This window comes from Sprattus sprattus, assembly GCF_963457725.1.
Source record: "Sprattus sprattus genome assembly, chromosome: 5".
NCBI lineage: Eukaryota > Metazoa > Chordata > Actinopteri > Clupeiformes > Clupeidae > Sprattus > Sprattus sprattus.
In genome coordinates this window covers 19,427,055-19,449,544 of record NC_137924.1, presented here as the reverse complement: position 1 = coordinate 19,449,544, position 22,490 = coordinate 19,427,055, and the positions used below count along the sequence as shown (strand labels likewise).

General features: G+C 40.5%; 1 protein-coding gene across 1 annotated transcript; it reads right to left on the bottom strand.

Annotated features, from left to right (window-relative positions):
- Positions 1–453: 453 nt before the first annotated feature.
- tfpia (tissue factor pathway inhibitor a) lies at positions 454–19,531 on the bottom strand. The gene is made up of 9 exons (XM_080838633.1): positions 19,395–19,531; positions 10,433–10,633; positions 6,793–6,963; positions 5,233–5,298; positions 5,043–5,105; positions 4,374–4,433; positions 3,547–3,609; positions 2,639–2,818; positions 454–778 (listed from the first exon to the last, which is right to left on the bottom strand). Exons 1-9 carry the CDS (start codon positions 19,474–19,476, stop codon positions 711–713), a joined length of 954 nt encoding a protein of 317 aa, XP_080694759.1. The 5' UTR covers positions 19,477–19,531; the 3' UTR covers positions 454–710.
- Between the last annotated feature and the right edge of the window lie 2,959 nt (positions 19,532–22,490).

Sequence of the window (22,490 nt, the reverse complement as noted above, 5' to 3'; positions counted from 1 at the left end):
AATGTGACGTAATGCATTACGTTTTTTTTTTTTTTTTTCAATGAGGTTAGTTTAACAAATTCAGTCAGTGTCAATGCATTACAATGGAAAGTAGAGGGACCAAAGAGTATGAAACAAGCAAGTAGCCAAACAATGCAACACTGCCACCTTGCGTTGCATTTTTTGTATTATATATTAAAACCAATGAACTGCATAAACAGAGGGTTGCTGGGGTTTACAGTTGTTTGATAACATTTAGATAGCAAAATATAAAACCTTTAGTGTTCTGCACAAAAAAAAATACATTTGGCATATGGCATACTGTAAGGAGTAACTGCTTCTTACTACTCCTAAAAACTCAAACAATTAGATAATGTGTCAGTAGTCTACTTACAGGAATAAATAAAACCTTCTTATAACACAGAATATCAGGAGAGAGAGAGAGAGAGATCATATCAAATGTATGTAGACAAAAAAAACTTTAATATAATCAAAATGTATTACAATACATACAATTTAGTGCATAATAAGAGGGGTGATACACACACCAAGTGAAATACAAAGAATAGAAAAATAACAAATAATACAATACAATTATTGAGAAGCTATGATGTGAGTATTAGGACTCATCATCTGAATTGGCTAAAGACCCCCAGTGTACTGATATAAATAGATATATCCGGTAGTGAAAGGTAGTGCTGTCTTGTATCATATATAGCCAGACTTCAGACTCAATTGTCAGGTTGTAAGATATGAGAGTTCTTTTTCTTGATCCGAATGACCCTCATATTCATGTGACCTGGGAAGAGAAGAAGAACAAAAGCGAGTGTTATGAGTGCGCATTCAAAAAGATGAATGAAAAGAACAGCAATACGAGTGCAACATGACAGAGGGCGGTAGAGCGCTGCAAAAATTAACTCATTGCTCCACTTTATTACAATGTAAAAAATAGATAAAAATAATAAATACATTATATTAGTAATCACCAACATTTAGACTAGCAACTGTATTGTAATAACATGTTTTTCTCAGTACCTGTTATGGATTACAATTACATTTATTTTGTAATTTAACTCCATTACAGGTAACTAGTTACTCCCTAACCCTGCATATAAAGAGATACTGACTTTAAAATGTCAATATGTTGCTCAGCGTATCTAAAATTAAATGGCTATGTTTTCCATGTAACTGTACTTTGTGCCTTTCAGTTATGAAAAGATACTGTTTGAGGAAACCATGATACTAACATGAAGCTACCTTGATACAGTCTGATACCATCTGAATATCTGCTAATATGGTCATGATGCATGTCAGTTAAAATACATTTCTTTTGACATTCAGTTCAATTTAACATCTAGGATGCATTCTTGTGGCTCAACTAAAAACACATGGTCACGCCAATGACCACATTTACTCATAAAATGTATATCTGTAAAATAACAATACATTTTGAAAAGCTTTAAACTAAAGTGTCTGCTAAATGTAATTGTAGGACATTGTATGACTTTGTGGGTTCCAGCAAACTCTTTTGAAGCAAACAATACATATTCTTGATGAAAAGCCACTTGAGGTACACCAGTGTTCCCTTCAGAGAAAAACCTTTTGAGGTTCAGTAATGTCTGGTTTGTCTATACCCACATTTGAGGTGAATTCCCTCCCTTCTTAACATGGCAAGAGAAAGGGATGTTGCCCTTTAACAGACTTTGACTACCCACCACAAAGGTTGGGGTTGGGCTCCCCCACGACAGTTGTTGGCTCCAAGGGGAGCTAATTGGACCAATTTAGCCAAGTTGCCAGCCTATGTTAAAGTAACAGTATGCAACAATTATACTTCAGGATTAGGGTTAGGATAAGCAGTGTTACCTTAAAATAACGACTTTTAATATGGAGAATCGCCTCTGTGCCATTGCCATACCAGGGTCCATAGGCATATAACTGCTAAATGTAGGATTGCCTGATGCCTGATACTGTCTGCCGAACTAGTAAGTAGCTTATTTGCCGTCTTGCTTTGACTTGTGTTGCACTTGCTTAATGTTTGACTGTGTTAGGACAGTTGTTGAGTAACTAGTTTGTCATAATGTCAAAGTCAGCACATTTCAAGCGATTTTGTTTGTTTTAGCCGCTAGCATATAGTTAGCGAATAGCAATCGATCCGGAATGCTTCTTTAAGGCTTTCTAATGCAAGCATGGGGGGAGAGCTTTTTGGAAGAGACATGCATGAGAGGCCATGAAAAGGTGTAAAAGCAAACAAACTTTTCCCTGCTGTGAGGTGAAATTTTGGGTATCTAGATGTGTGGATACTGTTTCTTTGTGCTTTGTTTTTGTGCCTTGTTTCTGTGCCGTGTTTTGTGCCTGTTTTATGTGCTTAGTTTCTGTGCCTTTTTTGTAAGGAAAACTCCTGCACCCATTTTCCAAATTACACCAACCAGTCCAATCGCCACATCCCAAGAACGTGAGGTGACCGCCTTGTCCCTCACACCACAATACCCAACAAAACCACAAACCCCACAAACGAATGGCGGCATCTCCACCATTCAAACAAGCATTATTTTTTTCAGGAAAACTGACATACAGATTTTCCTAAAACTTCTTCCTTTTGACACTAAGGCTGACCTGTGTCATAGCAGCCCTGATGCGAGCCACATGTACTTTACATTACCTTTCATACACATCTTCATGCAGTGGCGTTTGTGCACAAAGTTGTTCTTGTTTCCTCCACAGCCGCTGTAGCGGAACAGCTGGCACCTCTTCTTCTTGGGGTTGTAAGTGTATCTCTTCTCAGTGCCATCACAGGTCCCCCGGTCAATGGGACTCAGACAGAAATGGGGGATGTTGAGACCTGGAAACCCGCAACATAAAATTTACTAAAACAACTTAATTGAATTCCACCGCCAGTACAAATTCAACTACTCATACTTATACAACAACAACAAATCATTTTTTTGGGTGGTTTACTGTGCAGTAGTGTCCACAAGATGGCAGTTCAGTTTTATGAATACAAGCATGAGTATAAAAGTCTGTCGGTGTATGTCTGTGTGTGCGTGTTGAGTGTGCATATCTGAGACCCCATTACACACTATTTATGAGATTAAAAGATCTTTACCAATATAATATTGTCAGAAAACAGTATATATAATTTGCATTATACTATTTAATTCTCTCTTTCCCTCCCTCTCTCTCTTTCTATCTATCTATCTGTCTGTCTATCTATTTCTCTCACTCTTTCTCTCTCAAACACACATACACACATTCACTAACTCTGCGGAGGTGATACAATCTCTGCAGCAGTTAAGCCTGATATGCTCACTGCTGACAGTCACTCTCAGAGCTCTGCATCACTGTCAAATGAGCGCAGGGGAAAGGAGAAATGATGGTGACGCCGCGACCTCTTGACCTCCAAAAGCGCAGGCCATTTGGCAAGCTGAGCGAGCACTCTGTCTCACCTCATTAGATTAGGACAGAAAAACCCAGAAGAGGACTGTTGCTGAATAACAGAGTACAGTGCGAATATCCAATGACAGCCTTCTACAGGTGTTAGCCTGGCTGGGAGAAAGAGACTTACAGTACCTGCTGCCTCGGTAATCTGCTGCAGAAAGCGTGTCACAATCACTGGAGCTTCTGTAACCACATCTAAAAAAAGATTACAGATGATTGGCATTAGCACACAGACCCTTATTACTCAGCAACAACACGGTCAAAGGCATTCAGCTTTCATTAATGAAAATGGCAATGCCTAATGTTACGTCACCCTTGTTTCAGTGTAACTCTAGTCTTAAGCACAAGTACAAGTGTAACAGTGTAATACATTGACTTACAAAGAGTAAACAGCTACTTGTTTTAAATTATGTAAAACTTTGATTAAAGTTTTGATCAGGGCTATATAAGTACAGATATGATCAAAAGGCTGGTGCGTTCTGATGATTTACTGTCTCTCAATGTACTGTACATAATGATACGGTGGACCTATGTGGCACTGGTTACCTCAAAACATAAACTAGTACAATCACAGCATTTTGCTGTTCTTTCCCACCAATGCAGTGATTTGTAGAGATTCTAATACGTGCCTCTGTATCATTAGTCATCTTCACAACTTGTTTCCTTCAGCTCTAAAAACTGCCAAGCTCACAGTAGATCATCCTCCTTCCTATGTGCAGGTACTTGCTCAGTTTAAAGTATAAGTAATTGGAACCTAGTGACTTCACAGTACGGAAGGAGCAGGACCATTTTATGAGGAGACTCAGTAAAAACTCGGTAAATTTCATGACCACAAACGCAGCGAATGAAACGCATTCTAAAAATCACTGTTTGGAACAGTCGCTCAGAAACTCAGTCTGAGGATATGCAACATCAGGCAGTCCCTCCACAGGGGCCAATGCTGGTGGAGAGAGACTTACCCAAAGGTTCCGACTTGGGTACCTGTGTATGAGCCTCACTCACAGGAGCTTCTGTAATGACTTAAAATAAAAGATTGTATTTGTTAGAAATCAGAGGAAGAATGCACAATGCTTACATTAAGAACCATGGCCACATTGTATACAGTGTAGCAACACTGTTATGTGTATTACAACGAACAAAGAGTTACAACCCTCTGATATGTTGTTTTTATATTACAGTAGGTCAACAGATTTGATATTTAAATACAAAAAAAACGAATTGCTGTTACAATATGATAATTTGTCTCTCAGACGGAATAGTTACACTGAAACTAGAGGGTCTGCGATATGAAGGGTTACCAGAAAACGTACAACAATACAAATCTAAGCTTTATGCTGTTCACACTTGAGTCTTGCAGGGCAATGAATCACTGACATTCCGATACGAGCTTCTGTTTCATTTGTCACCTTCAGCGCCCATTTCCTTCAACACTCAGGGCTCTAGACTCTAAAACTGGCAAGCCCATGGTCGTCAGCATTTTCCTATGTGCAGGTATATGCTCTGATTTTAGTATAACACAATGAAGGCACGCAAATAAACCCACTGTCTTGAAGAGTCACTGAAATAATAATACAATCATTTCCTAAGACAGGCTTGGACAGGTATGATGCTGAATGAGAGAAACTCACCCTCAGCTTCCAGCTTGCGTGCCGGTGCACGAGTGGTTACCGCAGGAGGTTTCGTGACAACATCTAAAAGAGTTTAATACCAACTTATTTCATCTAGTTTAATCAATACCACAAACATCTTAAAGTTTTGAAAATGCTTTTTTTTCCATCTAAGGGTATAGAGCACAGTTATACCAGAACATCAACTTACTGGCTAAAATAGGAACCTCCTGTTTAATGGGCTTTAGACCACCCGTGTCAGTCTGAATGGCTGTTTCTGCAGACAGAATGAAGAGGAAAGAAAGGCTATTAGATTCAGGGCATGTTTACTGAGGTGAGGACTGTTAAAGCGGTAATACCCTGGAGGCTATTAGCCACCTAACTAACAGCCCAGAGTTTGAGTGGCTGAGGAAGCGGGTCTGAGCAAGAGGTTGACATCGGGTTGGCAACGCATAAAGATAGCCTGTGGCTATTATGCAGGCTGTTGCCGGTCTGATGCAGTGTGATACTGCGGAAAGCAAATGCACAAATATGATTTTTTTTTTCTCTCAAGCTGTGCCAAAATTGCCTGTCATTGGGGTATCTGCTGAAAAGTACCTATATTTGCTCAAGCTAGGCAGACTGAATTTCAGAGGTTATGAGATCCATATCACTCACACTGGTGGAGGCTATGGACACATTTTGTGCTAAAGACTATCATGATCTTTCTTTGATGTTAGGTGTTTATACTGTGTGTGTTGCTAAATAGTGAAGGGGTGCAAGGAGAATGATGTGTCCACTTTAGAGTACATAGTATTCATGCATCAGCATGCTGGCCAATGAGTATGAGTATAACCACAACTTTTGTAAAGACATCCAGTGTTATGCCATGTTATGTCCCGTCAATGGAAAGGAAGAGAAGTGTGTCTTAAGTGCCATGCCGTTTAAAATACAGCCAATGTGTTGGATTGATCATGTGTGCCATGTGGACCTAGATCATTGTCTGTGACATGGAGAGCTAAATTGATCTGAAGGAGGACAGCGATTTTTTACTGCAAATTTTTTGTGTTATGTTGTTTTTTGTGACACATAAAAACTAATTTGTTTGAAACTCTAATGTCATATTTGTGAAACACTGGCACACAGAAACCTTTTTTGAACTAGGTAGGGAGGATGCCAATCAGCATAACCTTTAGGGGTGATGTATTTTTGTCAACAAAAACAATCATTGGGCAGAATCATATTAAAAGGGCAAGATGTTTTCTGTAAGCTCTTAGATACCAAGTATATTATTCAATATAACAGATTACTATTTTACACATATTACTGATCAGTTGCCCCTGAAAAAAAAACATCAGCTACGAAAAGAAAGCATTTTTCAGCATCAATCCAAAACTATTATGTTACAGAACCCTTCTTTAAAATACCTCTGGCAACAGTGGTGAAATAGAGATGTATATTTTGTCTATTTAACAAGCAGTTACCTGCCTTTCATTTGCCTTTCCTTTAAAAAAAAAATGTATTGCACTTAAATTGTCAGTTACTTTGTCCCACCACTATCATGGCCCCTAGCACACAGGCTTACACTAGCCAGCTAAAAACACCACTTCAGAGCATAAAGGCCTTTCAACAGTATGGACTTGTTTAGAAATCCTACCCCGAGGCATTTATACAGACTTCAATAGCTGCTCGGAGGGCAACCGGAGGCCAGAGAGCAGCTATGTGTTGTAGAATGTGAATGATGAGCAGTGTTTCTGCTGGCTGAGCAGGCACAATGCCGTGACGTACATACGCTGACATTTAGCTTGGCACTCTTTCATGGTCCTGAAGTTGTTGGCATTCCCAAAGCAGCCTCCATAGAAGAAGCGCTTGCACCCCTGGCTCCTGTGTTCGAAGAAGTAGCGGGGCACCAGTCCTCGGCAGGGCCCAGGTTCGTCTGGTAGAGAGCAGGGGTTCTTTTCCTCTACAAGAGAACACAAGACATATTTACCCCCAAGCGAGTTGCAGTTCACTGGAGTCAAATACACTGGTTGAGTCTACTACTCAAGAGAGTCTGGCCTCTATGGGAACTGAGGCTATGACTATGGCACTCAAAAGGCCTTTACTTTATAACTATTCATGGAGTGAACAAGCCATCTTAACAAGCTGACGGCTAATTGAACATTACGGTCACCGCGGTTTAAGCATGCTGTAATTCTGCACTGCACCTTGCGCCATAGTCCCAAAGCACTCACGGAATCAGTGCATTTAGTCACATGGGATTGGCTATCTGGGTTTATATGCTGGTTTCTACGTATATTACAGAAGTAAATTTGACTTGGAATTGGAAATCTAGGGTTAACACAACTATGAGTAGGTTATATTATAGAGAATGATTGAGAATCTATAACCATTATAAGCACTATAACAATCATAATTAACTAACAATAACATACATTCTGATGGAGTTGTGTGCAAAATGAAATTCATGTCACTTGATATTATTAATTAACTGACAAGTGATATCACTACAGAGGACACTAGCCTGCGTGTGAACTGTATCAGAGTATGACATTGTGCATATATACACCCTTAAGTTTTCAGCTACTCATTTGTGTTTATTGCAAAGGTCTGCAATAAGAGTCGACACTGAAGGCTCCAGAACAATTACCTTGGCTGCGTGCCACATTCAGGTTGAAGTGATTGATTTTTCAGCCCAATCTATAGGACATATCCTGCTGATAAAGTGACTGGCCAGGTTCCAGAGCTTCATAGATAAAAATCACTTAATATCCTGCCTCCTTTTTACTCCATGATGCAGAATTTATTTATGGCCATTGCTAATTAAAATATTCAAGTTAAGTGGCTATCAATCATTTTATGAGACACTTCTAATCCCATCTGAAATGGGGAATAATCCAGACCTTGTGCACTGCTGACATGAGATTTATAGGAGGTCCAATTTGAGGGACGTCCGCTCCGTGGACTAATCATAGCTACTACTGTCTCATAAGTGTGTTTGACTGTGTTTGGCAACACTCTCAGCGCTGTGAAACGTGTCATAGTGAACTTGATGTGAACTCCAATGATTTGAGATCTAATGGAGTTCCTTCATTTACATTTAAAGGAACAACACATGTTCAGCCACGGAAGCAATTCTTCCTGAAACCGTCACAGCAAATGCAGGCTTTGATCTCTGCATAAATAATAAGTCGTTTTTTTCTCTATTAAGTTTATCTGCTGGTCAAAGATCAAGCAAACACACACACACACACACTGAAATTCACAAATATAGCTCTTCAACCAAAAGTAAATAAAACTAGCCCTCCTTTTAGTGGTCAGAACTGATTTTCATAAACCGATTTTCTTTCTCTCAATGAATAATTCAGATAAGCATCTCTGCAGCTAAGGACTCCTTCAAGTGTCAGCTGAGTGAAGGGATTGTATTTTGATAGTGCTTTCTTGGTGACCAGCCCCAATACATCACTATGACGGTCCTGTGCATATTTTCTACTGTCTCTCAAGGACATGACTGTTTTCAGGCTGGCTATAAGGAGTTCAATATTTCAGGAAAATGGATTTCGAGAATATCAGGAAAAGAACTGGGTCAGTCTCCAAGGCCAGCTTTCAGGTAAGAAGACAAACGCACGTACACACACACACACACCTAAACGCACACGCACAGACGAAAGATACACACACACTAGGGGGAGACAAATAACATCAGAGTGTGCTGGCGGAAAACCGCCTAACAGACTAGACAACCTGTCCAAGCACTGTAAAACTTTAAACTATCTAGAGGCAAAAATAACTCAACCTCTGAATTCATACAATCTCTAAAACTACAAAACTCTCTTAAAATTGTTTGCACTCCTGCAATCTTACCCACTTGGACAAAGGTCCATCCAATTTGACCCTTGGCATATCTGACTCTGCACAGACAATGTAAATGAAGGTTCTGATCAATGGGAGCAGGTCAAAATACTCTCAATTCTTTCACTGTAAATGCAAAGAAAATCATATCTTTAAAAAGTGAGGCAGTGAAAGAGATTGTACATGGGAGAAAGCCAGGCACCGATCCCTCTTAACAATGAAGTTTGAGAGCTGCTTCTCTTCAGGGACACTTCCTTTGACCTTCTGAAGTATTTCTGTCATCTCACAAAGGGGCACATTGTTGGGAAAAGCTGCTTGGAGAAGGTTTGTGTGTTTGTGTGTGTGTGTGTGGATGGGGGGGGTCTTTTTGTTTTTGACTGTGTGTGTAAGGGGTGGTCTGTATGTGTGTGTGTGTGTGTGTGTGTGTGTGTGTGTGTGTGTGTGTGTGTGTGTGTGTGTGTGTGTGTGTGTGTGTGTGTGTGTGTGTGTGTGTGTGTGTGTGTGTGTGTGTGCGTGCGCGCGTGTGCGCGCGTGTGTGTGTGTGTGTGCACATGAATGCTCATCCGTGTGTGTTTGTGAGTTACTGTGTGTTTCTGTATGTCTCTGCCTGTTTCCATACCCTCTTCTTTTCACGCAACTGTACTAATGCATTAAGCAGAGGAGAGTCAGTGGGCTCTCTGCCTTCTGTGTCACATGACATCTGCTTCTCAGTGATTACTGAGAGGGGTCCTCTCAGAGAGGATTCAGAGCGTCAGGACGGAGAGGATCCGGCCGGATCACAGTGACCCACACCGGATGGGGTAATGAGATATGACTCACAACACCAGCGGGCAGCAAATGCTCCTGCGGAACCAGGCTTTTGCTACGCTAAAGAGGGGAGGGGAGGAGAGGAGAGGGGAGGAGAGAGGAGGATAGGGGACTAGAGGGGAGGGGAGAGTATTGGTCAGAAAACACACAGAAATACCCTGGGGAAATTGCTATTTTTTCATGAAGGCATATGAAAGCTCTGTCCTCATGGTGAGTTAACATGGGGGCAAAATACAAAATTGCACATCAGTATTGAGCATCAGTTTTTTTTGGGCCACAAATAAATAAGACCATTTCTAGCCCACATGCTGTCCAGGTAAATAACCTGTCTCAGTCCTGTGCACTCAGCTGACAACAGAGCCTCTGTGCTTGTCAGGCAAAAATCACCTGCAATTATGTTTTACCTGCCGCACTAACAGCACACTTATTGACTAATTACAGTCGCTATAGACCTGCACCTATAAAGACATGTTATAAAATGTTAACATTTTGTGTGGTGGTTTGACTCATGAATCAAAGCACTTTGATTTTTTTTTTTTTAGTATGTGAACTTCGGATCCACTCTTCTTATCTGCCCTTTTTATTGCCAGGGTGGATTGATTGGCTTGGGTGACGTCAGTTTCACATATTTGTGTATTTGTACTTATCATCCATCACTTATCACTCATCAATGACTAAACAGTTACAGCATGCATACATAAACATACATGCAAACATACTGTGTGTATAGTGTATATTTTACAGAGGCATATCTACAAAAAAAAACTGCTCACCATTCACTGTGCACATTTCTTCACACTCTTCCAAGGACTCAAAATTGTTGTCATTGCCTTGACAACCTCCGTAGTCGAAGCTCTCACAGGAGCCTGTGTCAATGTTGAAGTAGAATCTCTCCTGTAAAGCCTTGCAGGGCCCCTCATCCTTCTTCAGGGCACAGGTATGATGGAATATATTCAGGCGAGGCTGGCCATCATCTGCTCCGAGGGAGAAAGTCAGATACATGTTTTTAGTTCTGACACATGTGTGTGTGTTTGTGGATAGGCATGTGGGTTGTTTTTTTGCCCTCTGCACAAAATCTATTAAAGTGCTCTCCTGACATAATTCAGGTCAGCCCTGAGTTTCAACCTTTGGGATTTTGAGGGGAAAAAAGAACATTAGAGTGTCTTCAGAGATGCTCAGTGCTTTTGCTTGTTTTGTTGCACTGCTATAGAACCATCTAAAAAGTCTGCCGTGTCAGTGAGGTGTGTTTTAGGCAAACCAGAGCTTTCCTGCTGTGTCAATACGGTAGCTTCTGTGCACACTGTGAGGTGCTTGATCTGTAGCAGTGGGAGACGTTGTAGTCTGGCACACAGCCTTGCAGTTGAGTGACAGCCACCCACGGGCAAGGGGTTCATTTAACCTTCAGCATCTTCGTATGCATCAAGCCCGTATTGTACCACCAGTCCCCCCACAATCCTCCTCGCCTCACCATGTGGCGCCAACTATAATAGGTCAGGCATGCTCCCCCCATCTCTGTGCCACCGAAGCCCTACTGAGAATACCAGCCTGACGGTTTGTTCTGTCGGTTTCCATGTGGACACAGCCTCTCTCAAGTTATGCGGCTGTGGATCTTGTCTAATCCTGCCAAGTGAACTTGGGTCGTCTTAGCAGGTTTGCTTTCGCTCATGATTAAATGTTGTCAGAGCAGCAGTCCTTGATATTTCTATTTACATTCCTCAGCCTGGGAAGATAAGCAGTCAAGAGATTCAGCCACCCAGAGTTAAATTACATTGCAGGTTGGCTATTCATGTGTCCATCTTGGGGGCCGCAAGGGGCCTCGGAGTATGTCAACATGAAGGTCTGGATCACCTCCCAAAACAAACTCCAGTGCAATAATGACAACAATGACAAAGGCTGTCTTTAGATCCAGCTGGAGAGGCATCGAGGGAGCACTCGAGCTTTCCTTCAGTGTTGAATCTCCCGAGTAACAAAGTTAGTTTTTTCTCATTTCTTTGAAATCCAAAGCTCTATTTCAACCCTCTTAAACCCTCTTTTTCAACACAAGTTGAAATTGCGTGGTTTTGTTTTCATTATTGATTTAGTTTTAGATGAGTTCTATGAAAACTGTGGCTCAAAAGTGGTCTTGTTATAGATCCTCTAACCACTCAGCTTCAGCTTCTGTCTCTAAGGAGTGCCTTACGCCAGAATGTAAAAGGAAGTGAAAATCACATTTTCCCATCCTCCTCGCAAGATCCTCTACAGGCTTTTTCCAAGGAACATCGGATGTTTTGAGTGGGATAACACTTACCACGGTACAAGACATGCAACCTTCGAGCTCTATTTGTTTTTTTTGGCACAGAGGACTACAAGGAACTACTGACTAATTCTAACGTATTCTCCTCCCACCTGTTATGACAAACAGAGTAGGTAGTGAATTGCCTCTCATTAATTACACTGTCAGTTTTTTTCAGAATTCGTTTTTTTCAACTTTATTTTTTAGGACACAAGTGAAGTAGCAACTATGCTCTTCTAGTGAAGGAAAGAACCAGAACTATGAATAAACACGGCTCCAAGATGCTTCAAATCCAGCCTTATTAAAAATCCATCACTACATCACCAAAATCCAGAAATATGATGAGTCTATTTATAAAAAAAACAAACACATTTCCCAGTGTGTGTACGTTTTCTTTTCTTTTTTTCTTCTTTTCTGTGTTTTCTCTTCTGCTTTGCCTGGTTTCGCTCCCTACACACCTGCATTTGGATAATGGTCTGAATTACACAACACTGGGGTTCTGCCAGACTTATTGTTGATGCAAGAGTACGGGCTGGCTGTCCCTCATTCAGTATAAGCCCTGGCATGTTTCAATCAATGTCAGGGCTAGGCTCTGTTGGTTGAGCCTCTCTCAGGGAGGCTTTAGTTGCGTGACCTTTGAAAAACAAACCCAAACTAGAAAGAATCACTGCACAATCATTTCAACCACAAGGAAACCTCAGACCTACTTTCTTTTTTGAGTATGCCCTGCATATTGTGTAAGCTGTAAGATGAGCAAGACTATTTTCAATTTCCAAAAACAAGGATTACAGAGGGATACCTTGACTGACAGCCATGGTCTTTCACGCTTTTGGTCACTTTGCAAAATAAATAAGGGTGTGCAATAACCTTTGTCACAACTGGCTTTGTGAAATAAACATTACCCAATAAAAGTCCAAATCAATAGTTGAGAATGTTCAACTTCATCTACGGTACTAAATTGACAGTGAGTCTTGCCATTCTGTTTTAGTGGAGAAAATGCGGCACTTAGATTGGACTGTTTGTGCAGTTATTCTGATTATTATGCTGAAACCGATTTATGAATTCCTCCCGAGGATGTACACAGCAAGATATTAGAATTCATCACAAATGTTGAGGCCTCTGTGATGCTAACACAGATTAGCACTGAGGCAGAATAAAATGCTTGATTTAGTCCATGACTTGTGTGCTTTTCCCATTCCTAAAGCCCTCAGATCTCTGCCTATGATCAGACAGTTTGAGACATGCCCTCTCATGACCACAAGTTTAACTTTAATTTCAGGTCGGCCGTTGCCCTGGCACCCACACTTTGGCTCCTGTGATGATAAAGGGAGGGTTTATCTGTGGCCTTTCAGACTTTCCCACATGGACATGTCTGTAAAAATCCCCCTCCACACCCCCAACCCCCTCACTTTCCCCGTCCTACCAAAAGCTGACTATCTGTTCTACCTTAAATCCCTGATGGGACCGAAGTTGTTTTCTCTCAATGCTCTACAATAACAACAACAGGAAGGCAAGAAAATTACTTGATGGCCAAATCCCTCTGGGCCGCTGCAAACATGGGAGAGTGAAAATCCTCCACACTAGTGACTCTCACCATTATTCCAAATCTACTGTCCAGAGTTCAATAAACCAAATAATCCAATACAGCCCAATCAATCAGCTTCGGTGCCACAACAACCCCTGTAAGTGCGTTTCTGCCCTTTAGCTGAAAAGATGGCCTCCTTTCTTTTGCAACATATGGCTGGAATGATTAAAACATAAGTTAAGACTTATGAGCATCAGTCTGAAGCCCTGCAGGATGGATCAGTGAATATGGAAAAATGAAAAACGGGACCTCTTCTTCGCAATAGGAAGAGAATAATTTCAAAAATAGGATGTAGCCAGTCAATGACTATCTCTGTCCTCTGTAAGGCAGATCAACTAATACATCTTTCAAAGATAAAAACTGAAACAGTAGATGATGTCTGTATTTACTGCATCATGAACAAGAAGGCTGTGGACTATCTGTCTTGAGGGGTTGTATTTCCATTTCATCCTTTATGGGGGCGTTAGGGACCTGATTTACTTCTAGGCTCAGCTCTCTTGATGAACAAAAAAAAATAACCTAGTTTAAAACAATTGCTTGTTAAACACTCAATCCCACAGAGAAACTTGAGAAAATTATGGAATGCTGCAAGTATTCACTCGCTGTATGCGGACTGGTTTTAAATTAATTCATTTATTGCCAATTATCCAAAGCTTTACCTCAGAGATTCGGAATCATTTCATTGCTCCGTTGTGACTTGTCAAAGGACCAAGAGAGTTTATGTCCCCTTTTTCATCCTCTTCACAGTGTTAGCACAGTCTTTCATCACCAGTAACTGGTAGGGTAGACTTTAAACTGCAAACCCTTTAAAAGATCCCATTTAGTTTTCTATGAACATTTTTACTGATTTCCTTCTGGAGAAAATGGAAAAAGGTTATTTTCCTGGGTCACTGAAGCACTGTTCAAAACGACAAAAAGGAATGCATTGCAGTTTTTAAATTGAAATCACTTCATGTATCATTTTTCAAATCAAGGCAAGGACTTGCAAAGACAAGAACCAATATTTGCCCATGCGTCCATGTATTTACATTGGTACATATTGCTTAAAATGCCAGAGCAGGTGTGTTATTGTGGAATCAATGCAGTATAAATAGAAAGCCTCTCCACTTTAGCTCTCTGAGATGACAAGTTCATATAACAGCCACAAGAAGCTCTTGATTAAATCTCAAGATCAATACACACTTCTATTCTGCCATCATTCCAACTCCGTGAACATCATAAAGGTCACATGCAGTATCTGTATCACTGCAGAGTTCTACATTCTTACCCCTCAGCTACAAAGACAGGAGTCCATAAATCTGACCACATGATGCAGAGCACACTACAGTATGGGACAGACATGGGGTAAAGGACACAGACCACAGCTATAGACTCTTACTCTAGCCTACAAAATAGCAGCCGGATTGGCACCTAGCCTTTATCTATTCTTTTTCTATCATTTACATCTATTCCCTCTCTTAACCTGTTGGATAAAAGTGTCTGTTAAATAAATACAAATGAACATAAACATAAACATAAAGGGCCACACATGATGTCTAGTTATACTGAGGCAATATGCATTGCTTCACCATTACATACATATTGCTTCACCATTACATACATGTATACATATCTGACTAAGCAATTAGGCACTAAAAGGTCTACTGGGTTAGCCCTCTCCTTTTATCCCGCCACACGTACTCCCCCATTAAGGCAAACAACATGCTGCGCACAGGCGAAAAACTGGAAGGGAAGACCTCAAGCCATCATAAATTGCACCACAATTTGTAATTACTACCACAACCATCCTGGAAAACGTGTCATGTTCCTGTGGCTCGACTGGTAGCCCAAGGTGCCAACAACAGCAAGACCATGGGTTTAAGACCCAGAAATGTGTGTGGGAACACACATACACCTACTAATGATATATAATACAGAGACACTGTATCTGTACTGTATGTTGCTTTGGGTAAAATCATCTTCTAAGGGAATGCATGTAAGTGACAGTAGAAAATCTATTATGGAAGACATGATGGTGGCCCACAACGTGCCAAGTTAATATTGTTTTTTTGAAAACAGAAATTTATGAAAAGGGAGTAAAGGTTCCCTTTGAGCACAGAAAGACAGACTAGTATCATCATGTCATGGAAATGACTATAGGCCTTTACAGAACATATTTGTTCTGTTTTTTTCCCGTTAGTCTGTTTTTAGGTTCATGTTCAGTACAAAGGTCATACTTATTTGTTATATAACAGAACAGCCTTCTGTTGTTACTATAAGGGTTTGCCATGAACACTCAACAGTTCTCTTTATAACCAGTCAAGTATTGACTCGTTGCCATCCCCGATTGTACTGACCAAGCCCATCTCTCCCTCCTTTCATATCTGTCAACAGATACACTCTCCAGTGAGTCATGGCAGTGACTAAGGTCCCTTTCTGACGAATAATCTAACGTCCTTTTAAACCCCTTTTCAGTCCTCAAATAAAGGCAAAGTCGAGGTTGTATTAGAGCATACCTCATCCAGACACTCCCATCAGGTAATTGTAGCCCACTAAACAACTAACTACGTAAACAAGTTCATTGGTGACAGTGTATGGTTAGTCACGAAAGGTCAACAATCAACCAGGGTGATGGTCATCCAGACACTCCCATCAGGTAATTGTAGCCCACTAAAGAAGTTCATTGGTGACAGTGTATGGTTAGTCACGAAAGGTCAACAAAAAACCCTGGTGACGGCACACTTATTGCACAGTGTGCCCTGCTCTGGAACTTGGGTGAGGCCGTATGCAAAGAGTGTGGGTGGATAATGGTTCGATAATGCTGGAATAACAAAAGATGTCATGCAAATTTGGGGAGAGTCTGGACAGGACATTTCTTAAGAAATAGTAATCAAAACCCCTAAAGATACTGATACCACATATATACATATATATAAAAAGGCAATTTATAAAATTGGTACAGCTGATACATCTTCCTAGGGCCGGTTTAGAGAATAGGAAAGATAAATGGAGCTCTCTTTCACATTCTATCAGTCTAATTATGTCAGCTTAGTTCCCTCTGACTCACCCACTGAACCTATATGCCACGCTAAAAGTCTGATATCGTTTGATATCATAGCCAAGCAGTTTAACTCACAGTGGCCTAATTCTGAGAATTCGCACTAAAGGCTGACAGGCATCCTGTGCTCCCCAAGTTTAAGGGTTTGGAAAAAGACATTGATATCAGCAGGGCCAAGCCTTCCTCTAATGACTCACGCCACTGGGGATTACTAATGCACTACTAATGCACCAGACACACAGTTCACCACATGGGAGCCGATTCTGAATTGACTTCCCCATGCTTAAAACGTTCATCATAATCACAAGAGCCTATACTCAGTTGGTCTGTTTTTATTAGTGTCACCATAACTTCAAAAAAGATGTTCTCATTACATGCAGGAAGCAACAGATAGGCTCGTAAAAGTGGTATAAGTCACTTTTACAAGTCAGTCACAAGCCACAATCAACTAATAAGAAAGTGACTACCATACATGCAGGGTATCTCTGACTCTACTCATGTTGTGATTCAGCCTAGTCCTTTACTAGATGCATTCATCCAAAAACTACCCTGCCAGCATATATTTTATTACCGTCTAGGATTCCTGGGAGTTGAACCATGACCTCATTGTTGCACAAGTGCCAAACTCAAGTCGGTTGAGCAACGGGGGTGGTTTAATTTGCCGGTGAATTGATGGCTATCATATAGCCAGTACCACTATCAAAACAGCACTCCAGCTAAACTATTTTTCTTCTCACAGTTTCCCACTGATGTTATCTGCAAAGTAAATGCTGTATACTGTTATTGTGGACTAAATATTGCACATACCGGTAGGTTATGTCATATACCGTGTGAACATGAGAAATTATGTAGAAATACCTTACAAAATGTGATGAAAAGGTAGTAAGTGAGGAGATTTGTGTTAGCTTAAGGGAAATGCCTACTGTTCTGGTATCAGGAGAAGGCGGGAGAGACAATTGCCTTAAAGTAAGCAGTTGTGCCAAGTCAACTGATTTCATTAGGTTACCATATGAACAGGCTCAGTTCCTCTTCATTAATAATCAATGTGCCAATTCCAACGTGAGTCTATTTTTAATCCCCCTTTAATAAAAGATTTATGAAAATAACAAAAAAAAATGCTTGATTCTGCACTTTTAGCGCTTTTCATATGTAAAGATATCATCTCAACATAAGGCGAGGACATTTTAAAGTGGGTGGAAACCACTGCACAAATATTTGAAGAGTGTTCTCACAGAGCAACTTGAAAAGCTTTCTAGTTTCATAACAAACAAGCTAACCTAAAAACAGCTACAAACACAAACAATTACAAATCCTCATCAACACACAGCATTTTGAATTTGATAAGTCTTGTCACTTTGTAAATGCATTCAGGAGTTTTAATGCTATCATTATTTTGAAACTCAAAGTTAATTCTCCCCTGACAAACAAATCCTTTGGCTTGTGAACCAAAGCTGGGTGCAAAAGACCACAACAAACACAAAGAGTGAGCACTTCATTCTTACGACAAGTTAAAGTTAGACATTTTAGAAAAGTCAATAGGACACAGCAGGGGCACAGTTAAATTACCCAAATTACTAAATGACTCATAATTTAGTTGCATGTACATACTGTAAACTGTATAATACTGTAAAGCAAACCTGTAACTTTGCTCTCCCACTACACAGGGACATTTTGAGATGTAAGATTGTGACATTTGTTATTACATGGGTTTAAGGCAAAGGCCATGCAGGCCTAAGCAGAGACTGTTAGGATAAGCTCTTTTTCCTTTTAATGTAAAGATTCTAACAAAATACCCTTGGGGTAGCAACCGTTCTAAGAACCCCAATAGGTTGTCTGAATAACCTTTTTCTTGGTAAGAAGAGTCTCGTTATCACCATCCACACATTAAAGGATACACACACCAAAAACATGTCCGCCGCCACCACACACACACACACACACACACACACACACACACACACACACACACACACACACACACACACACACGCACACACACACAACACAATAAACGGTTGTTCAGGGTGACACTTCAGCAGGACATTCGCGAACACAAAAAAATAAGCACAGCTGGACAGGAAACTATACATTCTAAGGATTAGTTCCAGAGTGAAACAAAAAAAAACGTAATAAGAAATGCGCTGGCTACACCCACATGCCTCTTACTGTAATATAGCAGGCCAATTTACTATTGAAAATCAAGTAGGCCAGGTCTTAAGCATAATTTAACTCATTAGGCAGCAGATTAGCAAATGTCTATTTAATTCTATTTTCTTGCCACTAGGCTACGGCATTTTTAGACATCCTAGTATGTTTCAGTGGTCTATCTGAAAAAAGAACATAAACAAGCCTGTGTTACTGCAACCTAAATTGAGAGAATTGCCATTCTGATCTCAGACACTGTATACTACACATCTGACTTCACTACCACAGCCTGTTTTCGGGAACCACGCTCTGCTTGAAAGCCCTGGCTGTCCCACATCTCAGGCGAATATTTGCTTTTGACAGCACCATTAGTAGATCACACTAAACAACCACTGCACAGAACAGTAAAGTCATGCTTGGAATTTGTACCACCCACCGTATAAAACAAAGACAATAGCCGGATAGATGCTTCTCCAAGAACCGAAGCAATTAGACTACTGAAACACATGCACAAACTTGGAGCGAAGTTTTAAGTAACTTAGTCTCCATTATGTTCCGCTACGTTTGCAACGTTTAAAATTATGGATAACTTACAAAGTAATATTCTCTCATCAACTATTGAAAAGAATACACACTAGGACGTTTAAAACGTTAAAACTACATTTTTTTTCTATTACACCTAGAAAACTGTCTTACCGCTGGGCTCCCATGTGTAATGTCCCTGGACGAACACAAACCAGAAAAAGCAGGAAAATGCTAGGTTAATGATACTGGCCATTTCAAAAACAGAGTTTGCTGGAGCCCTCTAATCCTCAAGTGGTGACTGACTGACGATCTGCTTTATGAACTTTGAAGTGTGGCTCAACGATTCATGTACTACAAGACGTTCCCACGCATTTCCGGGCGATAACGACAGTATTGACGTTCACCATGGTGATGAGCTGACAAACGTCCAAAAAAAATCATACTCAATATGCTTAATTTGAAAGTCATAACCTTTTATCTTTGTATTTATCTGAAACCATAACTTATTGTTTACTGCACCGTTTGTGACACTATGAAATGACAGTAATGTAATGGGCTCCTCAGCAACATTACATCAACCAAGTCATTTAATTAGACCACAGTCCATTTGGGGCTTAAATCCCTTCTCAGATGATGAGGTTGTGGACCTGATGCAATGTAGCACCATGACCATGCCTCACACATCTGTCAGCTCTTTCTTTTGCTGAATCTGTCACTGTTCATCATACTGAGAATACATTTTCATCATTGAGCTCTACTAAAGCACATATTTCATAGCGGTAGCTGGCTGACAGTAAAATAATGCGAGATCCCATTTTTATATAGAGTAGCTGTAGGCCTACTGCAAAGCTCCATTTGTAACCTGTGTCCCCAAATTAGGCTTTATGTATTTGACAGGACAAGTTATTTTCTTCAAACAAAAGGGTGAAAACGCTCCCTTTAAAGTCAAACTCAAAGTCATTACAGATATTCATCTAATTCTCCTCACAATATCTATCTATCTATCTATCTATCTATCTATCTATCTATCTATCTATCTATCTATCTATCTATCTATTTACCTATCTATGTGTCACCTCTTGTGCAAATAGTGTTACCACAATAGTTTATCCATGCCCCTTCCATGAATACCTTGCAATATCTCTTCCAGTGATACATTTATGTGGCCACATGGGCAGCAATGGAAAGGCCAAAGAGCTTCATCTCAAACAAAGTTTCCATGAGTCATTTGGCCTTGATCAGTGTTTAAAGTGGCTATTAGTTATGGTCTTTGGCTCCCCTGAGGCTTTTGCCTGGAAGAACTTTAAGAGCTTGTAACAGTAATGAGATGAGGATTGGAGCCGAAGTGGTACTAGTCTCTTCAACCGAACGACTTGAGATCAACTATGTAATTTTGTCTTTACAAATATTAATGAGTTTAAGAAGTGTTTTATTTTAGACAGAGTGTATGTTAAATTGTCAGTTCAAGAAAAGATAGTTGTTTGGATAGGCATTGTGTAACTGTAGGTGGTACAGAAAGATAAGCACTGACTGAACACAAAATTCAAAACCATTCAGTATTTAAAATATATTAAAAAAATAATCTTGGACTGGACAGTGTTCCTACCAGGGGATTGCTATTGTCTTTTTAGTGGTGTCTTGCTATTGTATTGTCTTACTAGTGGTGTTACAGAAAAACCTCTCCCAGAATACTAAACACTCAGACATCTCCAGAAGGTAAGGGCTGAAATTGCTCTGGTAATATGACACAAGGGAGGATTCACCTGATATAATAAATTAAATGAATGGGTGCCTCATGACTCTGAATCCTCCAGACTGGTGTTTATGGGTGAGGGAGAGCCGATGATATGATGGGGTGATGCATTCCTTCATGGCACACCTCTGGCTGATGTTGCTTAGGAACAGATGGGAGACTTGCATTCCATCATGCATTTGTGACTCCGTGATTACCTTTGGAATTCCTCAAGTAGCACCTTGACTGACCAAGGCCACATTCAATTGCCTCTCTGCTTGGGAGACCTGGAAAAATACATCAAGAAATCCAACATATTTTCCATATTTTCCAGGGCCAAAAACAGCAAGAACACGTAAATGCCTTAACCAGGGGAGATTTTTTTTTAAAGTGGTTTAAAACTTTCCAATAGATGTTTTATTTACTTTTGACCTGTTAGTAACATTTTACATTCACTAAAGGTATTTCCTTTATGGTAATAACCGAAAATGTTTCCAAGTTTTGTGCTTACAACAGCTAGTGGACCACTGCAGGGGCATCAGAATGAGGGCAGTGGGGGCACTGGCACCGAGCGGCATTGCAGCCCTTTGGAGCGATGCCTCCGCGGTTCCACAAAGAGGATAAAGATGCTGTCCCCTGCATTGCCATTTAAAAACAATCCAATGGTCCATTCAATCAGAAAACCTCACCATTATTTGAGAAACAAATGTCCAAATTAACTGCTTAGTGGTTGTTTTTCCGGAATAAGGTGTGATATTTCAGATTTCTCAAATAGGCCTCACATCAATTGGACCACATTTCAACATGACAATTGTGCCTCCATGCCATGCTTATAAGGGCAAATCGGTGCATAGTGGACACATTTTAGCACATCATCTCCAAATGCTCTCTGTGACTTCAACTTTTGGGAATACAGTGCAGTATTTTAGAGGTCAGGCCAGTAATCAATACCTTAAATATGTGAATCTCTAGACACATCATTACTGTAAATCCTGTCCGAAGGAACTGGGCAGCAAACTCATACGGTGGCCCAAATCAGTGGGCTGTCTGAAGCCAGAATCCATTGTCAATATCCCGACCAATTTGGTGCAGCTGTGAGTAATTGGAAGGGGCCTGTGAGTAAGCCTGCCACTTTCACCTTTCTCGCTACAAGTGGTGCACCTTTCAACTCCGTCCAGTGTGATAACCAGCTTGGGGGAGTATAGCAATCAGACACACTAGCGGTTCAGTTCAGGAAGATAAATGGAAAGGGTGTCGGGACCAAGTTTCCTATATCCCCACCTTCAACAAAGTAAGCTACAGCAATTCAACCCGATTTTTATGAGGGACAACACAAATTGAAGAACTGTTTGACCTTGAACACACCAGAATTTTGTACTGTAAGAATTGTCTTAAACAGGGTCACCTTAGCTATGGATGATATAGCCACATTTGGTATGGCTAGAACTAAGAAATACAAGGAAAAAAGTGACCTGATTAGCAGGGTTTGTGTATAAGGTGTATGGGGGGGGAAACAAAAAACCCTGAAGGAATCC